Source organism: Kwoniella dejecticola, chromosome 4 (genome assembly GCF_000512565.2).
Source record: "Kwoniella dejecticola CBS 10117 chromosome 4, complete sequence".
Lineage (NCBI taxonomy): Eukaryota > Fungi > Basidiomycota > Tremellomycetes > Tremellales > Cryptococcaceae > Kwoniella > Kwoniella dejecticola.
In genome coordinates, this window is record NC_089304.1 from 781,979 (window position 1) to 804,952 (window position 22,974).

The 22,974-nt window shown below is 48.3% G+C and overlaps 8 protein-coding genes across 8 annotated transcripts; 3 read left to right on the forward strand and 5 right to left on the reverse strand.

Annotated features, from left to right (window-relative positions):
• Positions 1-1,499: 1,499 nt before the first annotated feature.
• I303_103568 (uncharacterized protein) lies at positions 1,500-3,934 on the reverse strand (the record flags this gene model as incomplete). The annotated part of the gene is made up of 12 exons (XM_065968783.1): positions 1,500-1,770; positions 1,895-2,135; positions 2,238-2,430; positions 2,524-2,603; positions 2,684-2,742; positions 2,813-2,843; positions 2,930-2,978; positions 3,061-3,192; positions 3,275-3,345; positions 3,443-3,463; positions 3,544-3,556; positions 3,638-3,934. 12 exons carry the CDS (start codon positions 3,932-3,934, stop codon positions 1,500-1,502), a joined length of 1,458 nt encoding a protein of 485 aa, XP_065824855.1.
• A 1,159-nt stretch (positions 3,935-5,093) lies between these two features.
• Positions 5,094-7,373, forward strand: I303_103569 (uncharacterized protein; the record flags this gene model as incomplete). Its single annotated transcript, XM_018406911.1, has 8 exons — positions 5,094-5,399; positions 5,537-5,691; positions 5,747-5,843; positions 5,913-5,996; positions 6,080-6,131; positions 6,248-6,557; positions 6,676-6,955; positions 7,047-7,373. 8 exons carry the CDS (start codon positions 5,094-5,096, stop codon positions 7,371-7,373), a joined length of 1,611 nt encoding a protein of 536 aa, XP_018263719.1.
• A 503-nt stretch (positions 7,374-7,876) lies between these two features.
• I303_103570 (uncharacterized protein) lies at positions 7,877-11,143 on the reverse strand (the record flags this gene model as incomplete). The annotated part of the gene is made up of 9 exons (XM_018406912.1): positions 7,877-7,893; positions 7,951-8,214; positions 8,296-9,645; positions 9,707-9,828; positions 9,900-10,267; positions 10,322-10,472; positions 10,531-10,640; positions 10,724-10,804; positions 10,970-11,143. 9 exons carry the CDS (start codon positions 11,141-11,143, stop codon positions 7,877-7,879), a joined length of 2,637 nt encoding a protein of 878 aa, XP_018263720.1.
• A 576-nt stretch (positions 11,144-11,719) lies between these two features.
• I303_103571 (uncharacterized protein) lies at positions 11,720-13,049 on the forward strand (the record flags this gene model as incomplete). The annotated part of the gene is made up of 5 exons (XM_018406913.2): positions 11,720-11,751; positions 11,816-12,015; positions 12,085-12,668; positions 12,774-12,870; positions 12,952-13,049. 5 exons carry the CDS (start codon positions 11,720-11,722, stop codon positions 13,047-13,049), a joined length of 1,011 nt encoding a protein of 336 aa, XP_018263721.2.
• A 497-nt stretch (positions 13,050-13,546) lies between these two features.
• Positions 13,547-14,500, forward strand: I303_103572 (uncharacterized protein; the record flags this gene model as incomplete). Its single annotated transcript, XM_018406914.2, has 3 exons — positions 13,547-13,616; positions 13,861-14,169; positions 14,463-14,500. 3 exons carry the CDS (start codon positions 13,547-13,549, stop codon positions 14,498-14,500), a joined length of 417 nt encoding a protein of 138 aa, XP_018263722.2.
• Positions 14,501-15,395: 895 nt separating this feature from the next.
• I303_103573 (uncharacterized protein) lies at positions 15,396-15,798 on the reverse strand (the record flags this gene model as incomplete). The annotated part of the gene is made up of 2 exons (XM_018406915.1): positions 15,396-15,613; positions 15,783-15,798. The coding sequence occupies 2 exons, from the start codon at positions 15,796-15,798 to the stop codon at positions 15,396-15,398; spliced, it is 234 nt and encodes a 77-aa protein (XP_018263723.1).
• Positions 15,799-16,923: 1,125 nt separating this feature from the next.
• On the reverse strand, positions 16,924-18,007 carry I303_103574 (uncharacterized protein; the record flags this gene model as incomplete). The annotated part of the gene is made up of 3 exons (XM_018406916.1): positions 16,924-17,058; positions 17,248-17,452; positions 17,625-18,007. 3 exons carry the CDS (start codon positions 18,005-18,007, stop codon positions 16,924-16,926), a joined length of 723 nt encoding a protein of 240 aa, XP_018263724.1.
• Positions 18,008-19,171: 1,164 nt separating this feature from the next.
• Positions 19,172-22,514, reverse strand: I303_103575 (uncharacterized protein; the record flags this gene model as incomplete). Its single annotated transcript, XM_018406917.1, has 6 exons — positions 19,172-19,842; positions 19,918-20,245; positions 20,315-20,530; positions 20,594-22,151; positions 22,217-22,277; positions 22,361-22,514. The coding sequence occupies 6 exons, from the start codon at positions 22,512-22,514 to the stop codon at positions 19,172-19,174; spliced, it is 2,988 nt and encodes a 995-aa protein (XP_018263725.1).
• Positions 22,515-22,974: the final 460 nt, after the last annotated feature.

The window sequence follows — 22,974 nt, forward strand, 5'->3', positions numbered from 1 at the left end:
AAGACGAACTGATAGATAAGGGGACCAAGAAAGCAGAAAGGCACACGCAAAAGGATACGCAATGTCACTCACGCTTTTGATGATTCCCGGGAACCGTATCCTTGAAGTACCTGTAGTCTCTAACGCGGTGAAGCCGTTCGCGCAATGATCGAGAGATCCGTTATCTAATTATCACACTCAAAGGGTGTTCGAGCTTCGAGATTACCGATGGTCGATATCTGATGGGTGATGGTGAGTTCGACTAGCTTTTGGCAGTCGAGATGCGCGAGATGCGAAGAATGCCGAGATGGAGATGATGAGGTTTCGTAGGTACGCGTAGTAGATGATGTGAAGTGGTGTCTTCTGATCAGATCAATTGTGACTGTGCAAGTAAAAGAATGAAAAGATGAAAGCGAGTAAGTCAGTGAGTGACGTCTGGTATCAAGATGTATGGGTTGGGTTGGGTTGGATGCGTACTCCTCGCTTAATTAATTGAAATACGACCTAAAAGGTAAATTGAAATCACTTGATCTTGCTTGATTGCTTGACTGATCTTGTTCTTGATCGGGTCGGCTTCAAATGTTCATACGCGCACGGACGAGATTGCTCCACCTCGCACAAGAGTGTGTTACTATAAATCTGTTTGTGTGGGACGTGTATAGTGATCGTGTCTGGTCTAAAAAGAAAGATAAGAGACCATACCATGATTATAATGGTTAAAACTGGTATGGATCTTCGAGACTTCGCTACCGCTCCATAGCTTACTTAGGATTCACCTATGTGGGGAGAAGGGGGTGATGTGATTCACGTATCCTATTTTCCCTGATCCGGATTTCACCATTTCCACCAGGGATTTCCCATTTAAAGCTTAAAAATGTGGGCTTTATCGAATTTTGGCGCAGAGGGATCTGGAGATTTTCGAATTCCTCGAATTATGCAGTCCAGATTCAGTCAAGTTCATATCCTCATTCGCAGATCTTATGCAATGCTCATAGCTTTGGACGACGAAAGATACGCGTGGAAACAGACGAACAGGACAAGGCGCGCCTTGTAGGCGCTCATTTCGTACAATAGAAAGAACGCAATCGGGCGTTGTTTCCGATAAAATTAATGACACCCGAAAGCTTCAGAGTTCCCGAAATACATCTCAAACGAATGAAGATCAGAGAAGCTCCTTTGTGTCCTTAACGTGTCCAGAGCATCAATAACGAATTGCAAGACGATGCGATGCAATTCAAATCATCTCGTGGAGCGGTCCACCAGATTTTCGGATTCTTGATATTTCAACAGGTCGGAACTCACTGTCTTCTCAACACGACAACAGGTGATCCGATCTGTGATCTGTGAGAGCCCAATTGAAACGATCCCTTGCAATCGCAGAATCCATCATGCACGTACACAAATAACATATTGCTGCATGTACCCTATCGACACCCAACATCACTGTCGCTCTGCACTATAATATTGCGGTGGGAATTTAAGGCAAGGGCGATTTAAAGGTGAGTCAAATATTCCTGCAATTAATCCATCTTGAAAGTCTTATACCCCGCTCCAATGCCGCTCATGATCATCCCAGCCCCCGTCCAGAGGATCAACACCCCAAAACCCTGCACCCCATACCCTCCCTTGGCATTTCCCAGTGTAGTGTGGTTCATGAGCGCCGCACTGATTGGACCAGAGATGATTGAGCCGATCCCTCTAGCAAGGTAAAACAAGGCATAGAGGATAGCTGGGAGGTGGGGATCGTCGTGATTCAACACTTTTGTGAAAGACGATAATAATGCCGTATACCTGTACGAACCCACATTTCAACTCATCAGCTATGTTTATCCCGCTTCCTGCGACATGCAGTTTGACTTCGGCTCAAGTGGTCAAGTGAAGGTCAAAGAGCATAATAGACAGAGAGGGTACTTACGATCCAGCAAAAATGCCAAACGCGATACTAAACCCGATCAATCCTCCTGAGTCCTTTGCAGCTCCCCATCCAGCAAAGACACTGATCCCAGAGGCCAAAGCCATTGAAATGATCAGTTTTCTCGCGCCCAGCTTATCGGCTAGGTATCCCAGGAAGACTTGTCCAGGGACTCGAGCAGTGTTCATCAGAGCTATGGCGATTGTGCCGATCGTAGGCGACAGTGAAAGAGCCGTCGCGTATGCTAGTCATATACCAATCAACCAGTCAGTTGGGAGTTTATCAAAAGTGGTCAACGCTGAGTCACTGAGTACCGATATTTGGTCCAGCCTCTCCACCCACTCACAAGGCAGATAGGTACTGGGCATGAAAGCTGCTAATCCCTGGAAGAGGACGCCTAGCCAAAGCATCCAGAAAGGCGCATGTTTGAGGAAATCCCAATTGACCTTCGGAATACGGGTGGTAGTTTGCTGAGAGAGGGGTAAACGCGGTCGAACGAAGGGGATGATCAGTGTAAGAAGGATGATATATCCGATACCCTACATGACATGATGAGATCAGTCTCATCCTGATTTGCCTCCTCATAAGGAAGAATGAAACGGCGCAAGTGGCATTGGAGGGCTGAGACTTACGATCGCCAACAATGTGGTTCGCTTTCCGAATCTCTCTAGCAATCCAATCGAAATCAAAGGCATGAACAGACCTCCAGCGCCTATCACAAAGCTGATAGTCAGAATCGTTTCAGGAAGCAGTGGGAGGATCTGCCTCGGCTTCGGAACGACCTGGACGTACCTGTGCCAGAGAGCATGATTCCAGCTGCCAAGCCCCGTTTACTGTGGAACCATTCGAACCTGTCCACACGGATCGCATTAATATGGAGCACATGATATGCAGGTCCATGCTGGGGAATCGTTGCCTTACATATAGTTTGTAGGTGGACACCATAATAATGCTACGCAGAGATCAATCAAATAGGTATCAGATTGAATTATGCAGATTATGTTGAAGCGACGACATGGTCGTGTTCGCTGAACTCACTACCGCCAATACCATATAAGACACCTTGAGTGACCACCAGACCTCCGGCCTATCAGATACTCAGTCAGCATATGTTATATATCTCGTTCCGGATCAGACTGGATGGGAAATTGAGGATGAAGTGTGCTCACGGATTCAGCGAAAGCGGCACCTAGAAGTCCTGCGCCCAGAAAGACAACGCCGACCCACATGGCTGGTATTCTCTGACGAGGATGCGATGTGAGCCAAAGTGTCGCAGGACACAGAAGGGTATACATGATTCCCTATAAATCCGATCAGATTCGTCGATATGAGTGAACCCACTTGGAAGGGTAGAGAAAGGAATCTTGGGGAGGAAAAGCTCACCATAGCGACGGTTCCTATGATGGGTAGCATCGAAGATTTCGGGTAGATAGTATCGTAATGATCCAAGAAGACTGCGTAGTACAAGTATATTGTATGTCTCGGTAGGTCACATGAACTTCTGAACGATGAAAGACCATATATCGGTCAGACGAAGGGGATCCAGCTTACCACCGTAAGAGTTTGCAAAACCTGGAGGAATATAGCCTCTATTGGTCAGCGTCCATAAGACTAAGACAATCTAGTGTGGGATCTAGTTTAGGGCTGCTCACCCCAGATCAGCATCTACGAAAATCCGCAAATCACACGTCAATTCAGCGTTCCAATCCACGTAGATCAGTAAGGGAAGACCAGATGTACACGCACCTCCAGAGCAGTCGCAGCAGCTAAGTAAGTCCATGCTCCCCATCCTCCATCAACAGGCGGTAGGCCATGGCCATTAGACCTCCGCACACCCGAGACGTCCGCGTCCGCGTCTGCTTCGGTACCTTCCTCGTTGATCTCGAATTGCTCAATTGGCGTTGAGATGTCATCCGAGCCAGTGGTTCTTGACGCATGTGAGCGAAGAGATGATACACCTGGGGACGAAGGTCTATCTGAATTGGTCACGATCGTGCTGGCACTCGCAGAATGTTGAGGGTGTTGTACCTTTGCTTGAGGCATCTTTTCGCTTTTGCTTGCTTCGATGAAAAACTTGAAAGGTACAGAGGGGAGATGCTTCTTGAAGTGAATCACATCGAGTCCCTCAGTTCAGAAAGGCAGCCTATATATAGTATCCAATCGGTCGCCAGTCCAAGTGGGTTCTCATCAAGTCGAGTCGATCCGGATCACCTATTGGAATATGCTGGTAACAATTTGACCTCTTTGTAGCACGATTTGACCTTGTCAAGCATCGATTTGGCCTTTTCCAACGTCCTATTTGGCCTTTTGGGAGAAAGTATTAGGCATATCTTTCAGGTGATTGCCAATCTGCACGAAGGTGTTTCTCGGACCGCGTGACTTGCGTTATCGTGATATCATCTCGACGCTTATCTCCGGCTTACCCAGCCAGCCCAACTTGCTCGTGACTGGCTTCTGCAGATCCTTTGCTACAAGAGCTACAAGTCGAATACGCAGTTGGTCGCAAATCATGTCACAGCTATTGCTCATTGCTGATATGCTCGTTCTCGTCTGTTCGTCTCATCCTCTGTCCTACAGCCTGTTCTCAACATCATGTTGCCAAGAACGTCGACCAGACGAGGTACGCCGGTCAACCGCGGCGACCGACCCGGCGGATCGGGTCGAGTTTCGGATCTATCTCACGCCCTGCAGGTGAATCTCGATCACTTTCCCAGGTACTGAGAACTCCGTCTACTAGAACAGACTAAAAAGTAACGATAAATTCGTTCGATCATGGTACGACTGATCAACTACCACTACTTCCCTTCTGCTTGGTAGCGCCTCTTTGCGTTCGAAAAGCTATACAGATACAGTAGTCTCGGTCAGTCGGTCTTCCTACATAATACGGTGCCTTCCTTCCTGTCTTTCCCCTCTTATCATTTTACCAGTCGCACGTTTCAGGCGAACGCTCTGGCCATAACAACCCGACCACGCCATCGCCTTAAGGTACTCTAAACAAGATGGTCAAAGGGAATAAGCATGCAACGACCGACCGGCCGGTCTCCGGGTGTCTTACGAGGTTATCATTAGGATGCGGTGCTCAACGCTGAGAATCTATATAACAATCCAAGAAGCCCTTCCCTCTTATCTATGACTCCCTCGAGACTCTACCTATTCTGACTTTGATTCATGCCAAAGTCCTTACTACGCAAACTGATTCAAGATGACCACTGAGCTCAAATCTCACTTCGTATTCGGTACCACCGCTGCCTACTCGCACGTACCCCCCATCATCGAACTGTCTCTCTCGCTCCTCAGACATACTCCTGATCTATGTATCTCCGTCTTGCTGCATGTCAACCATCTCGAGAATTCTCAGAATATCATCGAGAACGAGGGTGTCTCGGACGATGTGAAAGCTCGGATCAAGCTCTGGCCAGTCGGCGAAAAGAGGGAATGGAACGACATGTTGAATAGTTTCATGGATATGATCTACAAGTCCGGAGAGGTTTATGCGGGAGTCTTAATTGTGAGTGACTTGCTTATCTATTGCCCTTTACCAAATCCCTTCCGATTGCCCCCTCCCTCCCTCCCTCCCTTCTCTCTGATCTTCAAACCTTCAAGCGAAAAGGGAAGTCCACGCTGAATAGTGGGGTACTTCGGTAGGGCTCCGCACCATGGCCTCATCCCGCTATATTCATCTACGACGCCGTCAGTTTCTTCTACGTGACTGTAAAAGCCAAAGTGGAGGAGAATTTCCCGCATCTCAAACCTACCAGATTGGTAGCTTATAACCCTCTTCCAGTCGGTGAAATGTTATTGTGAGTGTCGTCAATCTGATGGTTGGGAATCTAACGTTAAATGGTCGTGATATAGCTTGGGAGGTACGGAGGAGAACGGTTCTCTGAGGTGGTTGGACAAAACCTTGGACGACTTCGATCCCGATGCTAGAGTCAAGCCTGAAAACAATTTGGTCAGTGATCTCAATTTTTGGACCTATGTGATCGTCGACCCCACTGACTCGATGCTGGTGATTTGATAGCTCTCAGGAGCAAACAATGACCAATCTGTCGATGTCGAGGCTCAAGCCGCATGGATGAGCAAGTTCGTAAAAGCGTACAAAGCTGTGAGTGTGAGATTCCTTCATATCGCAACCAAATCCGAGAAGTTCGTGCTCGTGTCTTATCAGGAATCGTCAATTATCTCTAGTGTCTCTTTGAATCCGATAGACTCATTAAGATCCCGGGATATACACCTTTCCGTGAGTCTAGTCGACCCTTATCAGCGACCCTTGGCAGACTGCCAGGTTTCTAATGGAGCATTTTGTCACGGGAAGCGGACTAAGCTGATCAAGCTTCTTATTCTGCGCCACGCCAGACGCCTTCGAAAGATGGGGTACAGAGATCGATTATACCTCGGTCAAGGAGATTGGATGGTTCCAATATCTCGCAGGGTTCCAAGCTTGTCTGCCCGTTCCCGAGATGTGGATCTCATGCTACCCATCTTCGGTCCTCGAGTCCGAGACTTTCGATGCTATCCAAAATGACCCCAATTTCACTAGTGGTTCTGGTGGGAAGAAAGAGTTCTTGGAATTGGGCTGGTTCGAGAGGAAACCCAAAGCAAGTTGGGGCGAGGGTGTCAAGGAGTTTCTAAATAAGCACGGCGAGAAGAGCGTAGTGTACATCAGGTGAGTCAGATCGAATCATCGCTTGCCTTCTTGTCCGTCTACTCTGGATATGCCAGTGCTATCCAGGCAAGCAGCTAATATACAAACAATATATCTCATCATTCGCATTTTGACGTAGTTTCGGTACCATCGTCAATGCCGGACCGACCCTCCCAGCCCTATTCGATCTACTCGAAGAAACTAAGACGCCCTATATCTACGCATGCGGAAAACAGAAGAACTCCTTACCTCAACATATCAAGGACACGCTCGACCTTTCCGAGAAAGAGGGCATCTGCGTAGCGCCTGATTGGGTAGACCAAGTTGGAGTCTTGTCTCATCCGTCGATCCAGGCGTTCGTCTCCCACTGCGGAGCGAACAGTACAGTGGAATCTATTGAAGCTGGAGTTCCAATCATTGTGCGTTTGCGTTTGATCTCTGGACAATCCCTGACTTTCCGCCCTCACCTCGATTTGAGCTGATAATTCGGAATGTTCTTGACAATCGCAGTCAATGGGTAGAAGGGATGATCAGTCCATCCTTGCATCCCGCGTACACGCCGCTGGATTAGGTATCGAGCTCCTGCAACATCGGACTGGTTTTTCCGTGGGGAAGGAAGTCGCCCATCGAAAAGGCATCGTCATCGAGGGGACATACGATACCTTCAAGGCGGAATTGGCTTCTGCCTTGGAGAGAATCAGGGGAGAAGAAGGAATCCAGATGAGAAAGACGATTAAGATTATGGGCGATCAGATCAGGCAGAAGAGGAAAGCCGAATGGGAGGAGAATATCAAGAGATTCGGTTTGTATGGTAGAGAGTCGACCGCGCTCAACTGAACCAACTCAGACGACTACGACTAGACGACTAGACGACTAGACAAGTGAACGAGTTCTCAGTGACGTCCTCATCACCTCACCTCACCTCACCTCAAACTCATTTGCTGTATTCTTGATTTTTATTGCTGTGAGCGCGATTCAAGCGGAACTTGAGAGCAGATAAAGAGATGCACATTCAACATTCCCCCTGGGACATGCACTACTTTGCAATGCATAAATTACATGGATCGTATCAATTTCAATGCCAATCTTCTCCCTATCTCTCCTCTCCTCCGAAAGTCTTGCGGCTGTCCACTTTCCTCTTTCCAGCCTTGGTGTTTTCTGTGTCATAGGGTATATCAAATTGAGTGGGGTATATTCTTTATCGCGATTTCATCGGGCGATGAAGATGATGTGAATCAGGATCGAGTGAGTGGAGTAGATAAGCTTCTCTATTCCGGTTGTTGACAAAGGTAAAGAGGAATTTCATGGATGACTTTGTCACTCGTAGCGCGTCAGGTAGATCAATAACGTCGATAAGCTAGACATCACCATGAGTCAGCTTTGAAAACCATATCGAGTGGAATGATCGACTGACCATGAGCAGCAAGAGGGGTCGGTGAGCCTCTTGAATGATGCAAAGCCATCAGAGTCCTTGCATCTGGATGTTGATGGCTCGGACCATGTTGGAACGACAAGGGCGATTGGTGTTGATGATGCGCATAAGAGGGTTCTTCGTGCACCGTCTGCTCGGGTGAGAACAGTGTTCTTGGAGGTGCTTGTTGCGATGGGGGTTGAGAATGAGCGGGATTAGAATGAGCGGGATTAGAATATATTTGGGTATTTCCATATTGTAATACCGCTAAACCACCGGTCATCAGCAAATTAGCCCACGTGGTAGTCTCTACTATGCCCAGAGAAGCAGCGAAAACAAAATACTCACGAGGATCATATTCTTCCCTGTTACCTTTAAGGTAAACACCATGTCCGCCACTCGCAGAAGCACTCCTCTCATATCCTACACCATTATTCTGCTGCTGCAAATTCAATCGTTGATGGGATGGTGAATTGGAATAAGTCGATTCTTGTCCTGTCCATGAATCGCCCGCACCGATCGAGGAATCGTAACTTCCCACGAACGAAGCGACTTGCGCAGCTAAGGCCGAATTTCTAGGATCTTGATGCTGTTGCTGAAGAGGTGATGAAATCGCATCGTCATGTTGACCCTGACCTTGTCGCGAGGCATACCAACTATCCCTTAAGCCAGATTGCTCAGCTACGCTCCTACGTAAATTGCTGAAAGGGCTCTGTCCTCTTGCTGAGCTCAGACTTGTCGTTGATCCAGGTCGAGCAAAACCAAATCTGGACTCCGTTCTTTGAGCATTATGATCTCGATCTCGATCCCTTCTTGACGAAGGTCCAGGCGTGTTCTCTGAGTCGCCTCCAACCGAAGCGGCTGAATCATCCTCATTGTCAGAAGTGTCAAACGGCCTGAATAAGCCATGATACCCCAAAGAACCTCTTCTAGATGATGGCTCGAATAAATCAGGTAACTCCGGAGCATGTACGCCTAATTCTGCCAAACCTTCTAGCGTCTTGCTGAATGGACTAGGTTCGTATCCACCTGCTTGTGCATGACGTTGCTGGAGCTCGCTGTCATCTAAACCTAACACGAAAGCGAAATCTTTGTCGTGCGCAGGGAAGGAGAATATGATGGGTTCAGGATATGGTGAATGGACGAGTATAGGTTCGGTGGATAGAGGTTCGGGCGGTATAGATTCGCTTGATCGAGCTGGGGTTTGCGGTGCAGGTGATGAGGATGAAGGGCCGGCATCTGAGTCTGTTGTCGCTTGTTCGTCTATCAATTCGTCCGGAGACGGTTCTGGAGCGGAAGAGGAGATGGGCAAGCCCGGCGGTGGTGGCGGTGGTGCGGTCGAGGAAGATGAAGATGACGGTTTGGACGGTGTCGATGAAGTGAGTGGTGGTAAAGCCGAGGGTTTCCTCTTGGGAGAGGTTTGGGTACTAGCTGCCCCACCGGTTGCAGCGCTGGCAGAAGAATCTGTGCTTTTTCCCCGAGTCATTGATTGGGACTTTTTCTCCTTCTTCTCCTTGAAGATGATCGGGATAGTCGGCGATGGAGTTGGAAGCGGGAAAGCTGAATTGTTCTTGCCGAGCGGAACGAAATTGCCGATTTTAGTAGGTCGTGCTATAGGGTTGGTATTGCTTGCTCTGGTAGTGGTTTTGACCGTGATACCTTTACCCCAGCTAGCGGCACTCGGCAAACCTGTAGCAGCTGCAGAGCTATGTCAGCAAGTGTTGGCACCTGATAAGGGAGGACTTCGGGAAGCGCTTACATCCGTTGACATCGTCTGATGATGGTTTTGGCCAAGCTGTTTTCGAGGACAATGAAGGGGGCTGAGGAGCAGATACGATTGTTTGCTTCTGCCTCGCATCGTATTCTGCAGGTCTGATGAGGCTGTAATGCATTCATTGAGCAAGAGCACAGAGGACGCTTTGCAGACATGACGAAGGAAAAGAAACACATACGCAGTCTCCATATCTTCCTTGGTGAAACAATCACTATCTCCTCCCCACTCATGCAAACAATGACAATTCGGCGTGTCACATTTCTGACTCTTCAAGAATGATTCGCAATAACGTGTTGTACCATAGGTCGCTTTCAGTAGTGTTCCAGCTGGACCTTGAGGTGCAGGTATACCATCTAACGAAGCTATAGCTCGGGCAGCATCTTCTCGTCGGACGTAGACTATGTATATTCCCGTCGAGGTTGATGGGTCATCTTCTGTCAAAGTTGAGACCGCCGTCGAGGAGAGCTTGGTACGATCCGTCAGGTATATCTTGGATATCTTGCCATATTGCCCGAAATAATCGTTCGAACGCAATATCGGTATTGCCTATTCACGCGCATGAGCTATTGAGTCTGGCACGGTAAACGGGACCGTGCTCACTTCATCACCTGGCGCCGGTAGCCTCATACCTATCACATAGACCATATTCTTCATCACTACTCTCACTCCGAGTAAATGCCTTCTCCCCATCGTCGTGAGCTGTTTTATGGTTCTTGCCCTTTTCGTCTTCCTTTCCTTTGCCTTTTTGACCCTGCGCCGCCCAATTATGTCAGCTAAGCTCGTCATTTCACAATAGCCCGTCAGCTCACTCTTCCCAGTCCACAGGTTGGAACACGACTGCTTTCGCATCGTACGCCCTTCTGCATCCTGGACAACGTGCATCTGACCCTAAGAGCTTGTTGTAACAGAATTGGCAGATCTGCATCCGGCCGAAATCAGATGAGCTAAGTTTCTTCTACTTCGCAAGGGGACACGGAACTGAACAAGACACTAGTTACTCACCTGCATACCACATTGACATGGTTTGAAGTTCAGGTCTGACAGATCTAGGGGTTCAGAACAGATGATACAATCCGGGTCGTCCTGCCAATCGAAATTGAATCAGCTAACTTCTACAAGCAGATACGCAGTGGTATAGCGACCGAGAAGACGTGTATGACGCGTGCTGCATCGCACTTGAAGCGTTCATATCGAAGGGCGAACGAAAGAAGAAAGAGAGGAAGGAAGGAAGAAAGTGGAAGAACCTACTTCATCATCACTCCAATAGACATCTTGAAGCGTCTTCAACGTTTCCCGATTAACTCCCCCGCTACTTCCACTCGCAGGCGCTACGGCGCTTATTCCCCTCGAGCCAAGAGTCGTGAACGGTTGTTGACCTGTAGTTGGATTTGCCGGTAGAGGGTGTAGAGAAGGAAGAGGCATTATCGTTGCGTGTTATCGGGTTTCAGTCTTGTTTGAATTCAGAAAGAAGGAAAAGGGAATGAAGGTAAAGAGAGGTCTTGAGGGTATAATGAGCCGGGTTGGTGAATCGATCAGTACTCGTACTTGATGTCGTGTATCGTGTATCTTGATTGAAGATGAAACGAGCAGAGATATCTGTTATGTGTATAGGTGTGTGTATGTATCGGCCTGAAGCAAAGTTCAATGAATAATCTCTCTCTCTCTCTATCTACTCAGGGACAGTTACAAGCACCAAGCACGTATAAAATGCCAGCCAGGCTACAGCTACAGTGCAGCACGGAATCAATTTTTTCAGCATGAATGCATTTGCCACCTAATCAACTCGAAATGGTGGACATCACCGCTTAAACGGTTCGAAGTTACAACTGTCCACCTCCTGTAAACACATTCAGCCGTTCACGAACAAGTGTTCATGGATGATCGATTGACTATCAGCTTTGCATTTCAGCCTGAACCCGGTTGCATATCCAGAAGTCCATTGGGGCAGCCATCTCCGGATACCCACCAAGCTTCCTCACCAAGTTCGTGCTGGATAAAATGCCGGATCTCAAAGCCTACTTGGCTGACAAGTGAGTCCTATCGACTTCTCATATATTTCCCTCGCTGACACAAGGCAATTCTGCTTCATGGTAGGTATATGTCAGGACCGAAACGAGATGCTATACTAGCTCGATCATCGGACTCTACAACCAAGAAAAAGAAGAAGAAACCGAAGAACGAAGATTACATCGGCGGGTCGAAGGGAGAAGCTAGTGGTGGGTTGATGTTACGAGACGAGGACGAGTGGAAAGCCAGAGATGAAGACGAGGATATGGAAGATGGTGATGCACCAGGTCAGCTTTTCTTTGCCTTTTCTGCACCTGAAAGCAATGGCTGAGCTGATATGGAGCTGTATCAACTAGTCATGGGCAAAGACGTAGCTACTTTCCAAAAGTCGAAATCATCTTGGGCCACAGTCGGCTCAACTTCTTTACCCGTAACTGCGAAAACCGAGCCTGAGGCCGGACCTTCTTCTCCTGCACCAAATACCAAATCCGAACCGTCCGATTCTGTACCCCAACCTCAAGCGAAGAAGAGGAAAGGTGGTCTACGGACGGCCGCGCAGATGGCAGAGGAAGAAGCGGCTCGAAAATTAGCTGAGAAGTCGCCCTCTCCACCGCCCGATGCCGATGCCGGCGATGGTTCTGGTGCTGGTCCGAGCCGGCATAATGAGACTGTACATCGAGATGCAAGTGGACGAGTGATAGATATCGCCAAGCTGAAAGAGGAGGAACGACGCGCAGAGGAAGAAGAGAAGCGCAAAGAGTTAGAAAGAAAAGAATGGACTAAAGGTTTGGTACAGCGTCAAGCGAGGGAGACGAGACGGCAAGAAGAGCGGGAGATGGGTGAGAGGAGGAATGTAGGTGTTTCGAGGGATGACGTGAGGATGAATAGGGAGATGCAGGAAGTTGAGAGGTGGAATGATCCTGCCGCGGAGTTTTTGACTGTGAGTTTACCTTCTGTATAGCTGAATCTTTCAATCACAATAGAAGGTCTCATTAGGATGCGTTGACAGATGGGTGAGATAGCTGATCTTGGTTTACTTTGACAGAGAAAGAAGAAGAAAGGTCCGAGAAGACCGAAATATGAAGGACCGTATGCACCGAATAGGTTCGGAATACCGCCTGGCTTCAGATGGGATGGCGTGGGTGAGTGGCTTCCGTCGCTGCAGTATCTGTCGTTGGCTATGACACTTGGCCACCTCAGCTGATTCTTTCTACTGTTTGCAGACCGTTCGAATGGCTTCGAGAAGAAATACTTCCAAGCTCAAAACTCGGCTGTTCGAAGAGAATACGAGCAGAACCAGTGGTCCGTTGAGGACATGTAGTCGTGTATACACTATTCTAAATGTTGTAAAAGCAGTGACATGATTTTCATCCTCACTCCCATCCCTGCATCATCTGATGGCATCGATGTATCAGTACCTGAGGCGTCCCTTCAAGTGTTCATGCTCGTTATGCATACTATCATCCATCGCATGAGAGCTATATGAGCTTATTCTGAAGGGTGAAGGGGAAATGGTGTTTGTTATTTGCGTTTACCCTTTAAGCAGTGTAGAAGTTACGGCATTTTTGATTGGTCGAGTGAATAAAATAAGGATTAAAGCCAAATCACTGCATAAATCTCTGCGTACGGGATGTGCGAATCATGTTTGATCAATTCCGAGTAAAGGAGTAAACCATACCGTCTCACTCCGACTTCACCCTTTCACTCGTACATGTTGCATGTTTAAACGTATTCTCAGTCAACTTTATCTAAAAAAGATCTGCATTGTCCATCAGCTATCTCACTGATCACTCACCACTCAAACCAACACCCAGCACCATGTCGTTCCGAGCCATCCTTAGAACCCGAAGTGCTTTCGTAGCTCCTACCGTCCGACCCGCTTTCACTTGTGAGTGTGCGGTCCTATTCTCGCTATTGTGTCGCCATCTTCTTCCTTTCCTACCCTATATCCAAGAGCCTTTTCCTCATCACAAATTTACCATGTTATCATGTCTTTGTAAGCAATATATCCAACCACAAGATCACACTTCGATTGATTGGATTATTCTTACACATTGCAATGAAATGCTTTGGAGCAAACAGAATTGTTTTTATTCACATGACTAACACGTTACCTCGCCCTCCCCCTACAGCCGTCAGATTCGCGTCAGGCGGTGCTCACGGGCACGAGACGGAATCGTACGAATCATTCAACAGCCGATACCAGACCTTCTTCACCTCTGTCGGGGATCTCTTCGAATTGCAGAGGGGTCTCAACAACTGTTTCGCCTACGACTTGGTCCCCTCTACTCAAGTTATCGACGCCGCCCTCCGAGCCTCGCGAAAAGTCAACGACTACGCCACGGCCGTCAGGATCCTGGAAGGCGTCAAGGAGAAAGTCGAGAACAAGGGGCAATACCAGGCTTATTTGGATGAATTGAAACCCACCATTGAGGAGCTTGGTAAGTCAAAGTCTGAGTTCTGGCCTTTCTGAGTGCAGAGTCATATTGCCGTTTGCGTATTCATCTCAACCCATCGTTTGAGGAGCGAGGAAGAGAGGGCGAGGTTGTCGTGTTCACTTTGACACGTATAAGGATCAGGTTTCAGGACATATCGTCCGGGAGTTACCATTGCGGCCATGTGATGGGGGACGACAGCCAAAAGACTCACATACCGGAAAATGATTCGCAGCACAACGAACGACGGACACATCCTATCCAGAATCACAATGCTGACTCTTTTTCTTCATTTTTAGGCATCACCACCTCCGAGCAATTATACAACAAGGCTTAATCAGTTCATATCCTGCACACACAGACTAGTCGTCGATAGGGGGAGATGAAAACGTGAACATAGCTTTAGCTCTAGCTGAGACGATAACGGATAATTCATGGGCAGTGGCTCGTGATGGGATGCAAAACAATCTACGCATACTCGTGCCATGAGAGCGGTTTCTCGTCATTATGGTGGATAAATTATGGTTCATCCTACCATCCTCATTGACCGTCTTAATTAAGCCTCAAGGGATACTCATTGCCCCTGTGAGAGTCTGAGCATCAAGAAGGGAAAGAGTGAACGCACGGCCAGGAGGACGAACACGAACACGAATACAATCCGATTACGCGCAAGATAACGACTTTGACACTGACACTGACACAAAGCACAAAGCACAAAGCAAAAGCAAAAAGTCAAAGTCGAAGTCGAAGTCGAAGTCCGACCAGTACTTGCGTTCAACGTTGCCTCCCTCTCGCTCTCGCTGACTCACTGATTCTGATTCAAGTAACCGCATTGCTGATACTGATACTGATGGAAATCCCAAATCGAGTCTCTTCCGCTATCCGCTAATCACTAATGCATAAATACTAAAATCTCATGCGGTGTACAATACATACGCCAAGAAAGGATGAGAATTAGAGATAGAAGATAAATAGAAACAGACAAAGATCGCTTGGCCAAAGCGGTCACCGTTTCCATCTGCCCTATCTCTTCCCATCTCCGTTCCTTGTCATGGTACCATGACTCTCATCTCTCATCTTCCATCACTCCTCCTCTTCGATGTCCAACGCTCTTATACCTAATCCATTTGATACTTGACTCTGCTACCTGGTCATACTGACCGAAGCGCTTTCTACCTCAATTAAGGGGCTTAAGCTGGAAAAACACCACATCGTATATTGTAATCAGAAACTCAGCTAACGTCCGACTCTGTTCGAAGGAAGATCTCACCTTGAGGTTGAGCGGAGGCGGACTTCTCAGCAACGGCAGCGGCAGGAGCAGCGGCAGCTTGAGCAGCTTGAGCAGCTTCACCTTGCGCGGGGACTTGCTCAGTGGTAGTAGCGGCGGGAGCAGCATCGACAGCGACGGCTGGCACAGCTTGGACCTGTTCAGTTGGAACTTGGGCGGTTTCTGCGGTTTACCATCAGATGAGTGAGGAGTGAGGAGTGAGGGATGAGGTATGAGGAGCAATTAGCTCGGAGTACTCCTCACAGCAAGATAAGACAAGACGAGACAAGACAACGCAAGGCAAGTGTTTCTGCTTGTGGCTATATGATAATATGGTTTCTTGATTACTCACGTTGTTCAGAGGACATCTTGTTGAATATCAATAGATAAAGATAAACTTTGATAGATGTGAGGTCAAGTTAAGTAGTTTGTAAGAATCGAGAATCTAAATTGAGTCAATTGTATAATGGACTGTGTTGAAGAAAAGAGAAGAGAGAGAGAGGGCGAATAAAGCTTTTCAGAGGGTTTATATACCTTTTCCTCTCTCTGGCTTCCACGTCGCTCGTCCACCATCTAGTCAATTCTTCAACGTATGACTCGACGCCCTCAATACTCGCACCACACTCGTCAAAGGATCGCGAGGATCGAATATTCCAGTCAATTCCAATTCCTTCGATTTGGATTAGCTGTGCTGTGTTATCTCATCAAAGGAGGAAAGATAAAAAGGTGGACAACGGTCAAAGGTCAATCAAAGTGAGGATGAAATCACAGTACAGCTTTTGATTCGATTCGATTTGATGCGAGTCGATACGTCCCCTTCACTTCCCTACCATCTCTTCCCCTCGTCTCGTCTCAAAGGGTATATCTGGTTTTACGATGCTTGGCTTGATTTCTCATGTGCAGCTCCCATGTCATGGTATTGTCTTGTTTGGCCATCAAAGGAGAGAACAGCTGTAGAGATTGAGTCCAGGTCCTTGGATTCAAGGATGACTCCCAAGTCGGATTTTGACTCGGAATCTTTCACACGGATCAATTATCATAATCTCGCTCCCGAATTGCCAACTAGAGAAAGCGCAAGGTACAGCAGGGAGATGTGTACCCCTTTATTGTACGTGCATTCCTTACTGGACTCTATCTCAAAAATAACAGCAGTCGCTTTGAGGGTAGACTGAAGACAGCCTAAGCCATTTGTAGTGGTGGGAAAAGATTGATTTGAAAACCATTAGTCGTCTGCGCAAATCTCGGAACCACCCCGTTCATTAGTGTAGCTGCCTTCATTTGCCGTCCACCGTACACCGTGAGCCGTACACCGGATAAAGGTTACAGGATACATGATGCATAAAAAGGGGAATGGTCGATCGACAAATAACGAGTAACAGACTGATGGGCTTGACTAAAGGCCTTTATCAAAAAGGCTTTGCGGTGTGAGTGAAGAAAAGGATCATGACAAAATGAGTGCACAGGCCATGGTAAGGGTACAGGTGGAGTCAGGCTTATACGAGGACTCTGACTACACCCAACCCACCAGCCAAGACAACAGTGACTAAAGATAACGGATGGAGATTGGGCATTTGTGGCAGGGCACCGGAATTGGCTGAAGAGGTTTGCGAGGTTCTTGCCGAGCCGGTCTGTGAGCAATATCAATTAGCGAATGATCAGCGTTGTCCTTCGCAACATATATACAATATGCAAGGAGGAGGAAGGTGGTGAGATAGATTAAAATTTTAAGCAGAGTAGCAGAAATTATGTTTCTGATGACACGGGGACAGGGCGGATCTGATGGTGCAGCGTCGAGGGAGGTGTAGAAAGTCACTCACGGTCTGAGCAGCACTGGTACCGGCCAAACTCTGGGTCTGACTCCTCGTCGTCGTGTTATAGTTCGTCAGACCACTGTGGGCGGAAGTTGACGGGGCTGCCGAAGGTTGGGCGTTCGGATCGGCAGAAGTCGCTTCTACCCCTGCGGCAGTAGCTGAAGTGAGGTCGTTCGCAGCTGGAGTCGATCCCGATTCTGTGGCCGTCAGACTACGCCCGTAAAAATCAGGTTAATCAGCTTGGCAGCACTTCCGGTAACAGTGGATTTATCCTGTGTCCATGGTCTTGGTGCGTTGTGCGCTAGGTAGGAGGGTGAAGATCATGAGGACAGGGATCACGATGGGTATTGATGATGAATGCTTGACGCCAAACCACCACTCACGCAGGTCCAGCATCCGAAGCTTCCCCTCCACTTCCATCATAAGTGTACGACGGACTAGTCGCACTTGCCGTAGCTTCAGCGTCCCCTGCACCTGAATCGTCCGTGGTGCCATCTCCAGAATCATCGGTCGTTCCGTCGTCCCCATCAGAGGTACTCGCGTCGCCCGAACCATCCGCATCGGAATCAGCATCGGCATCACCGGTAGTTTGTCGAGCATTGACGTGTACGCGGACGTTTCTAGCTAGAGGGACATTGTGGGAATCACGGACTACAGGCTTGAAGTTGGCGTTTGAGCCCCGGACAGCATTGGCGGGAGAAGAGGCGACTGAGGTCAGAGTTGAGAGGAGGGTGAATGAGAGTGCGAAGGGGAGGGTGAGCTTCATCGTGAGTTCTCGTTTGAAAGTAATGAAGGAAGAGTGTTATCGTTTGCTTTTGTTCGGCGTCAGTGAAAAGAGAGGGTGTTGATCTTATGCTTGGGATCGATTTTGGAACAATGTCGAAAGAGCGTTGATGTGGATGAAGCTGATACTGAGATTAAGATTGAGATTGAAATGCTTGGATGGATCTTGGTATTCATTCAAAGTGTGAGACAGCATTGGATGGGCGGAAGATTGCGGGGCGGTACCAGCGTACCAGCGTTCTACTTTATTTACCACACGCGTCGATTCTAGACTCACAGATCCGGGGTAAGTTAAAGACTAGATTGATTTTCAGGGTAAAGTTATATCACTTAGAGTTCAGCGAGGATCAACGTTGCATGTTGCATCATTTTATTATTGTACAGCTAGCTCGATGATCTTGCTGCTTCAGTAGCACCATGACACAGCGAGCGAAGTGAGCCAGGTAACAGTTGTTTGTTCATTCACGCCAGTCTAATAGATGATATCGACAGCTTGGCATCCCTCTGCGACCAAACTGGTGAAAGTCGTACACTAAGCCAAAACGCTTTGATCATCGTCTCCTTGGTTGTTCTGATTATATCCCTTGTCACACAACACAACGGCGTACGTACATACCTGTGACACAGGACTCTGGTACTCAATCTCATCTGTCCATGGATCAACAGGCCCCTAATGCGACGGGATCACTTCAGACTCTCATCTTGCACATCTAACTTGGCTTTGGTATAGATTGGGATGAGGGTCCCAATCCAAATCCCAATCCAGGTCCAGGTCCAGGTCCAGCTTATTTCATTATTCATATGTAGCCTAAATGCATTCACTGTCGCATGATGTGTTTTGTTTTGCTGTGCTGTGTCAATGTGTTTGGAAGTGTATGATACGTCAAACCGAATCAAGCATGATGAAATGTATTGTACAACACTTGAAATTTTGAAAACCCCGTAATATACGAACCACGACCAAATCGTGCGTAGAAGGAAAGAAGAAAACATGTTATCCAAAAAATCCAAAAATTCCAAGAATGCCAAAGTAAAAGTAAAAGTACAAGGTACAAGTACAACGAGAAATGAAGCGTAATGACCACGACAGGAAGATTATAATGTTTCTGCCCACTCTGCCTGTCAAACCCCTCTCTGTGCAGTATACCTACCACCCATGTAACCTGTAACTGGTATCGGTCGTATCTCTCCTCCTAGCCAGCTCTCTCCGTCTCTCCCGTTCTTTATGCAGATGCAGCTCATCCCCGTCCGTCACTCGTCGCATCATAGCCGGAGCTTCGAGATCGTTGCCGTTCGCCGGAGCAGGAGAAGGAGACTCAGACCTTTCATGATGAATCATATTATTCGAATTCGGGTTGGAGTTTGTCACGCTCGGATTTCGAAGGCTCGCTTCTTTCTGACTCTCGGTCGATGTTTGGCGATGAGGTCGAGGAGGTTGAGGAGGGTGAGCTACAGGTTGGGCTAATGTAGCCCTCGTCAAGGGCCTTAACAAATTCCCGCCTAAGATATTCGGAGTTGTTCTTCTGCGAGTTGTATCTAATGAAGGCGGTGGTGGGGGAGGCAGCATCCGTCCAGCAGGCGAAGTGGAAGTAGGTAGAGTAGTTATGGCGCCTGTATGGCTCGACGGTTGTGAGGTGTTCGGGCTGGCTCGAGCGGGATGACTTGATGTCCTTTCCATGGTTTCGCCTCCTCCACCTCTAGAGTATTGCGTCAAGTTTATAGCCGAATGATGTGTCGACAATTTGGACGGTGGTGGTCTGGCCATTCCCATGGCTCGAGGTCCGCCTCCGGAGGATTTCTCTCGTTCCAGAACAACATCTACAAGACACATATACATGAGTGGATATCCCTTGACCAGCGATCAGTATGTCATGAAGAGATAGAAAAACTCACTGCGCCGAAGCGATTCACTCATCTCCGCCATGATGATATTCCTCCTCCGGGTCGTAGGACTCATAGGCTGGACATACCCATATTCGTTCACTCGCGGACAAGCAGGTAAAGCTTGACTAGGTGCCGTATCATGTGCTTGTGCTTGAGTCGCGGTCTGAACAGGTGGAGCAAGAGGCGGTGGAGCTTTGCTTTGATTGCTGGTCTTCGCATCCCGCTTAGCAGCCAAAGCGGCAAGCTTTTGCTTCGTTTGGGTAGTGTTCAGGTAATCTGCATCCGCGTCAGAATCCTCTTCGGACGACGACTCCATCTCCACAGACGCTTTGGCTTTCTAAATCGGATGAAATATATGTCAGCTTCATCTCGATGGAGACCCTATCGAAGAGTCAATGAAGCTCACCTCTTGGCTGCTCTTCTGCGCCTTTTGAGCCTTTTTCTCCTTGATATTATCCAGCGCATGGGGAGGTATCGTGACGCTGACACCGGTCTGCACGGGCATAGCAACAACAGATTTACTTCTCAGTAAGGATGGTCCAGGATTAGGCGAAGATGCTAAAGAAGGTAATTGAGCATGAGTCGATGAAGATCTTAAAGAAGGAGTGTCTACTGCACTTTGCTATAGTATGATAGGACGCTTAGCACAATTTACCTTTCTAGTCCAGGGAGAGGCTTTACTCACCAGATTGACCATACTTGCGCCTCTCTGTAAGGCCGAAGCTAACAAGCCTTGATTGTGTTGATTATGCCGACTCCCGAAGATCTGCTGTTTCGCAAACATCTCCCTCTGTCGCTGCGCTTCCAATTGCTCCTCGATCCTCTGACGCTCAGCAACTGCCCTTTGTCGCTCTTTCTTCGACATCTTTGTCAATGGCGTCGGTGCAGGCGGTGGCGGAGCGCCCTTGTCTTTATGCTGTTGGGACTTATCGGAATGCGAAGGTTTCCTCGTCAAAAGCGGCAGCAAGTCTACTCCTGCTCCCGTAGCATGTTTATCATCGGATGTCGTTCTTCCCAATCGTGTTCGCGAAGAAGATCTTCTCCGTTGTAGAGACGGTTTAGCATGATTGACAGCATGACTCGGGGCTGTCTCTTTCTCCTTTTCAGCGTGATCGCTGCTGACATGGTTTTGCGGCTCGGTCTGTTCAGCCTTCTTGGCTTTGGGCGAGTCCTCCTCGTCACTCCAATTGTCATCCCCATCCTCATCTTCGCCCAGATCCTCCTCTTCATCCTCCCAACCGCTTTCCTCATTATCCTTATTCTGATTCTCGTTGGCCATTGCCGAGTGCTGTTCCGCCATTCTCCGCTTCTCGGCCTGGTACTTCCCTCTCATGGTCGACAAGGATACATGTCGTTTATGATGCGGCGCGTGCGCATGGCCATGGCCATGCCCATGACCTAACCCGTGATGAGCATTGGCTTTTCCAGCAAGACCGGATGAATCGCCCGAACTCCTCCTTCGACTGTGTTTCTGAGCAGGTGACAAAGACGCGTTGTTCGGTCTCGTGCTAGGTCCAGCTTCGGCGACAGCAGAAGAGGTATGTATCGGGTTGGAGGGAGATGGGTGGGAAGAATCTGAGCCACTGCCTTTGGACGGCGAGGACTGTACGAAGAATTTGCTGTTTTTCTTCTTCGGGGAAGCTGAAGATTTGGAGTAAGACGCTCGCCTTGAAGGTGTTCCGATTGGCGTAGATATTATCCTGACGTGATTTTTAGGTTGCGGTGCATTGTCATCAGTGGATTGCGATCTCTCTTCTTCTGGAATAGGCACAATCTCTTCTTTCAGATCTTGTGTAAAAGCGGGCGATGTCACAGCCGTAGAATGCAAAAGTCCACTGGTGTTCATCGATCCTCCCAGACTGCCGACTCTCGATGGGACTGGAGTAGGCTCGACTAGCCTGATCTCGACATTCGCAACAGGCGTATCAGGTACCGAGATTGTCGGCATTGGATATTCGGGGTAATCTTGCGAATACGATCTGTGATTAGGTGGTATGGGCGGTAAATTCCTCTTGGCGTCTTCTACCCAATCTTTGAAATTATTCTCGTCCTTCTCCAACAACAACCGCAATGCACCGCCAAATGTCAATTTCTCTGCGCTTCTTGAACGATGTAAGAAAGGTATCGCAGACGTATCGACCGGAGTATGTATCGATGCTGACGACGCTGTCGTGGCTTGTGACGACATCGATAATCGTCTCGTCGCATCCTGATTCATACGCCTACCGGGTTGTCCCCAGTGTCTATAGCATTCGCTGATCAGCTGGTATGGCCCAAGTGGGCTGATTGTAACAGAGGGATTACTCACCGCCAAGCGAGGTTTTCCAACCTTTCTCCATCCTTCACTAAATCAGCTGCTCTAGTGATGACTACCGACCAAATAGCGTTAGCTCTGCAGAACGTCCAGCTTGTGAAGCGAGCGATGGTAGTGGAGTTTCGTTGAGGTACTTACCATTCCAAATCTCTCCAGCGTTCTTCTCATCACCGGGTTCCCCCACCGCCAATTCGTCCCCTAATGCCAAAGCGGGAGGAGCGAGCGAGAGGAGCGGTATAGAGTGTTTATTCGACCGTATCGAAGCGGAAGGCGAAGGTAACGGAACGTCCATCGTGATTGCAGGAGATGTACCAACGATGTGACGAGTTGACGATGTGATGGTGATGATGGTGAAAATTTGGCGATGTTATGTTATTCCAAGTGTATTCCAGGTAGGACTACAAGGTATACCGAAGCATGTTTGTAATCGCGAGTCTCCTGATGTTAGGGGTATGAAAAATCGAAGGGGTAGATGGGAGTGGGGAAGTAAAAGGTCTCGACCAAGGGGAAGGGGTAAGGAGCAGGGCTACCGGCGGCAATTCCTTATTTCTAACACCTTTTCAGTCTAAAAAAATGGGACTGAACCTTGCTTGTGATATTCCGATCAAAGCGACCTCACAACGTCGTGTTTGATCTCGTGACTCCTGAGGCGGTCGATTTAGGCTGTTTACTTGTTCTCTTGCTTGGTTGGGTTTCTCCACCTAGCCAAGAGTGGATCGAGAGGCGAGAGAACGGCAATGGGATTGGAGTCA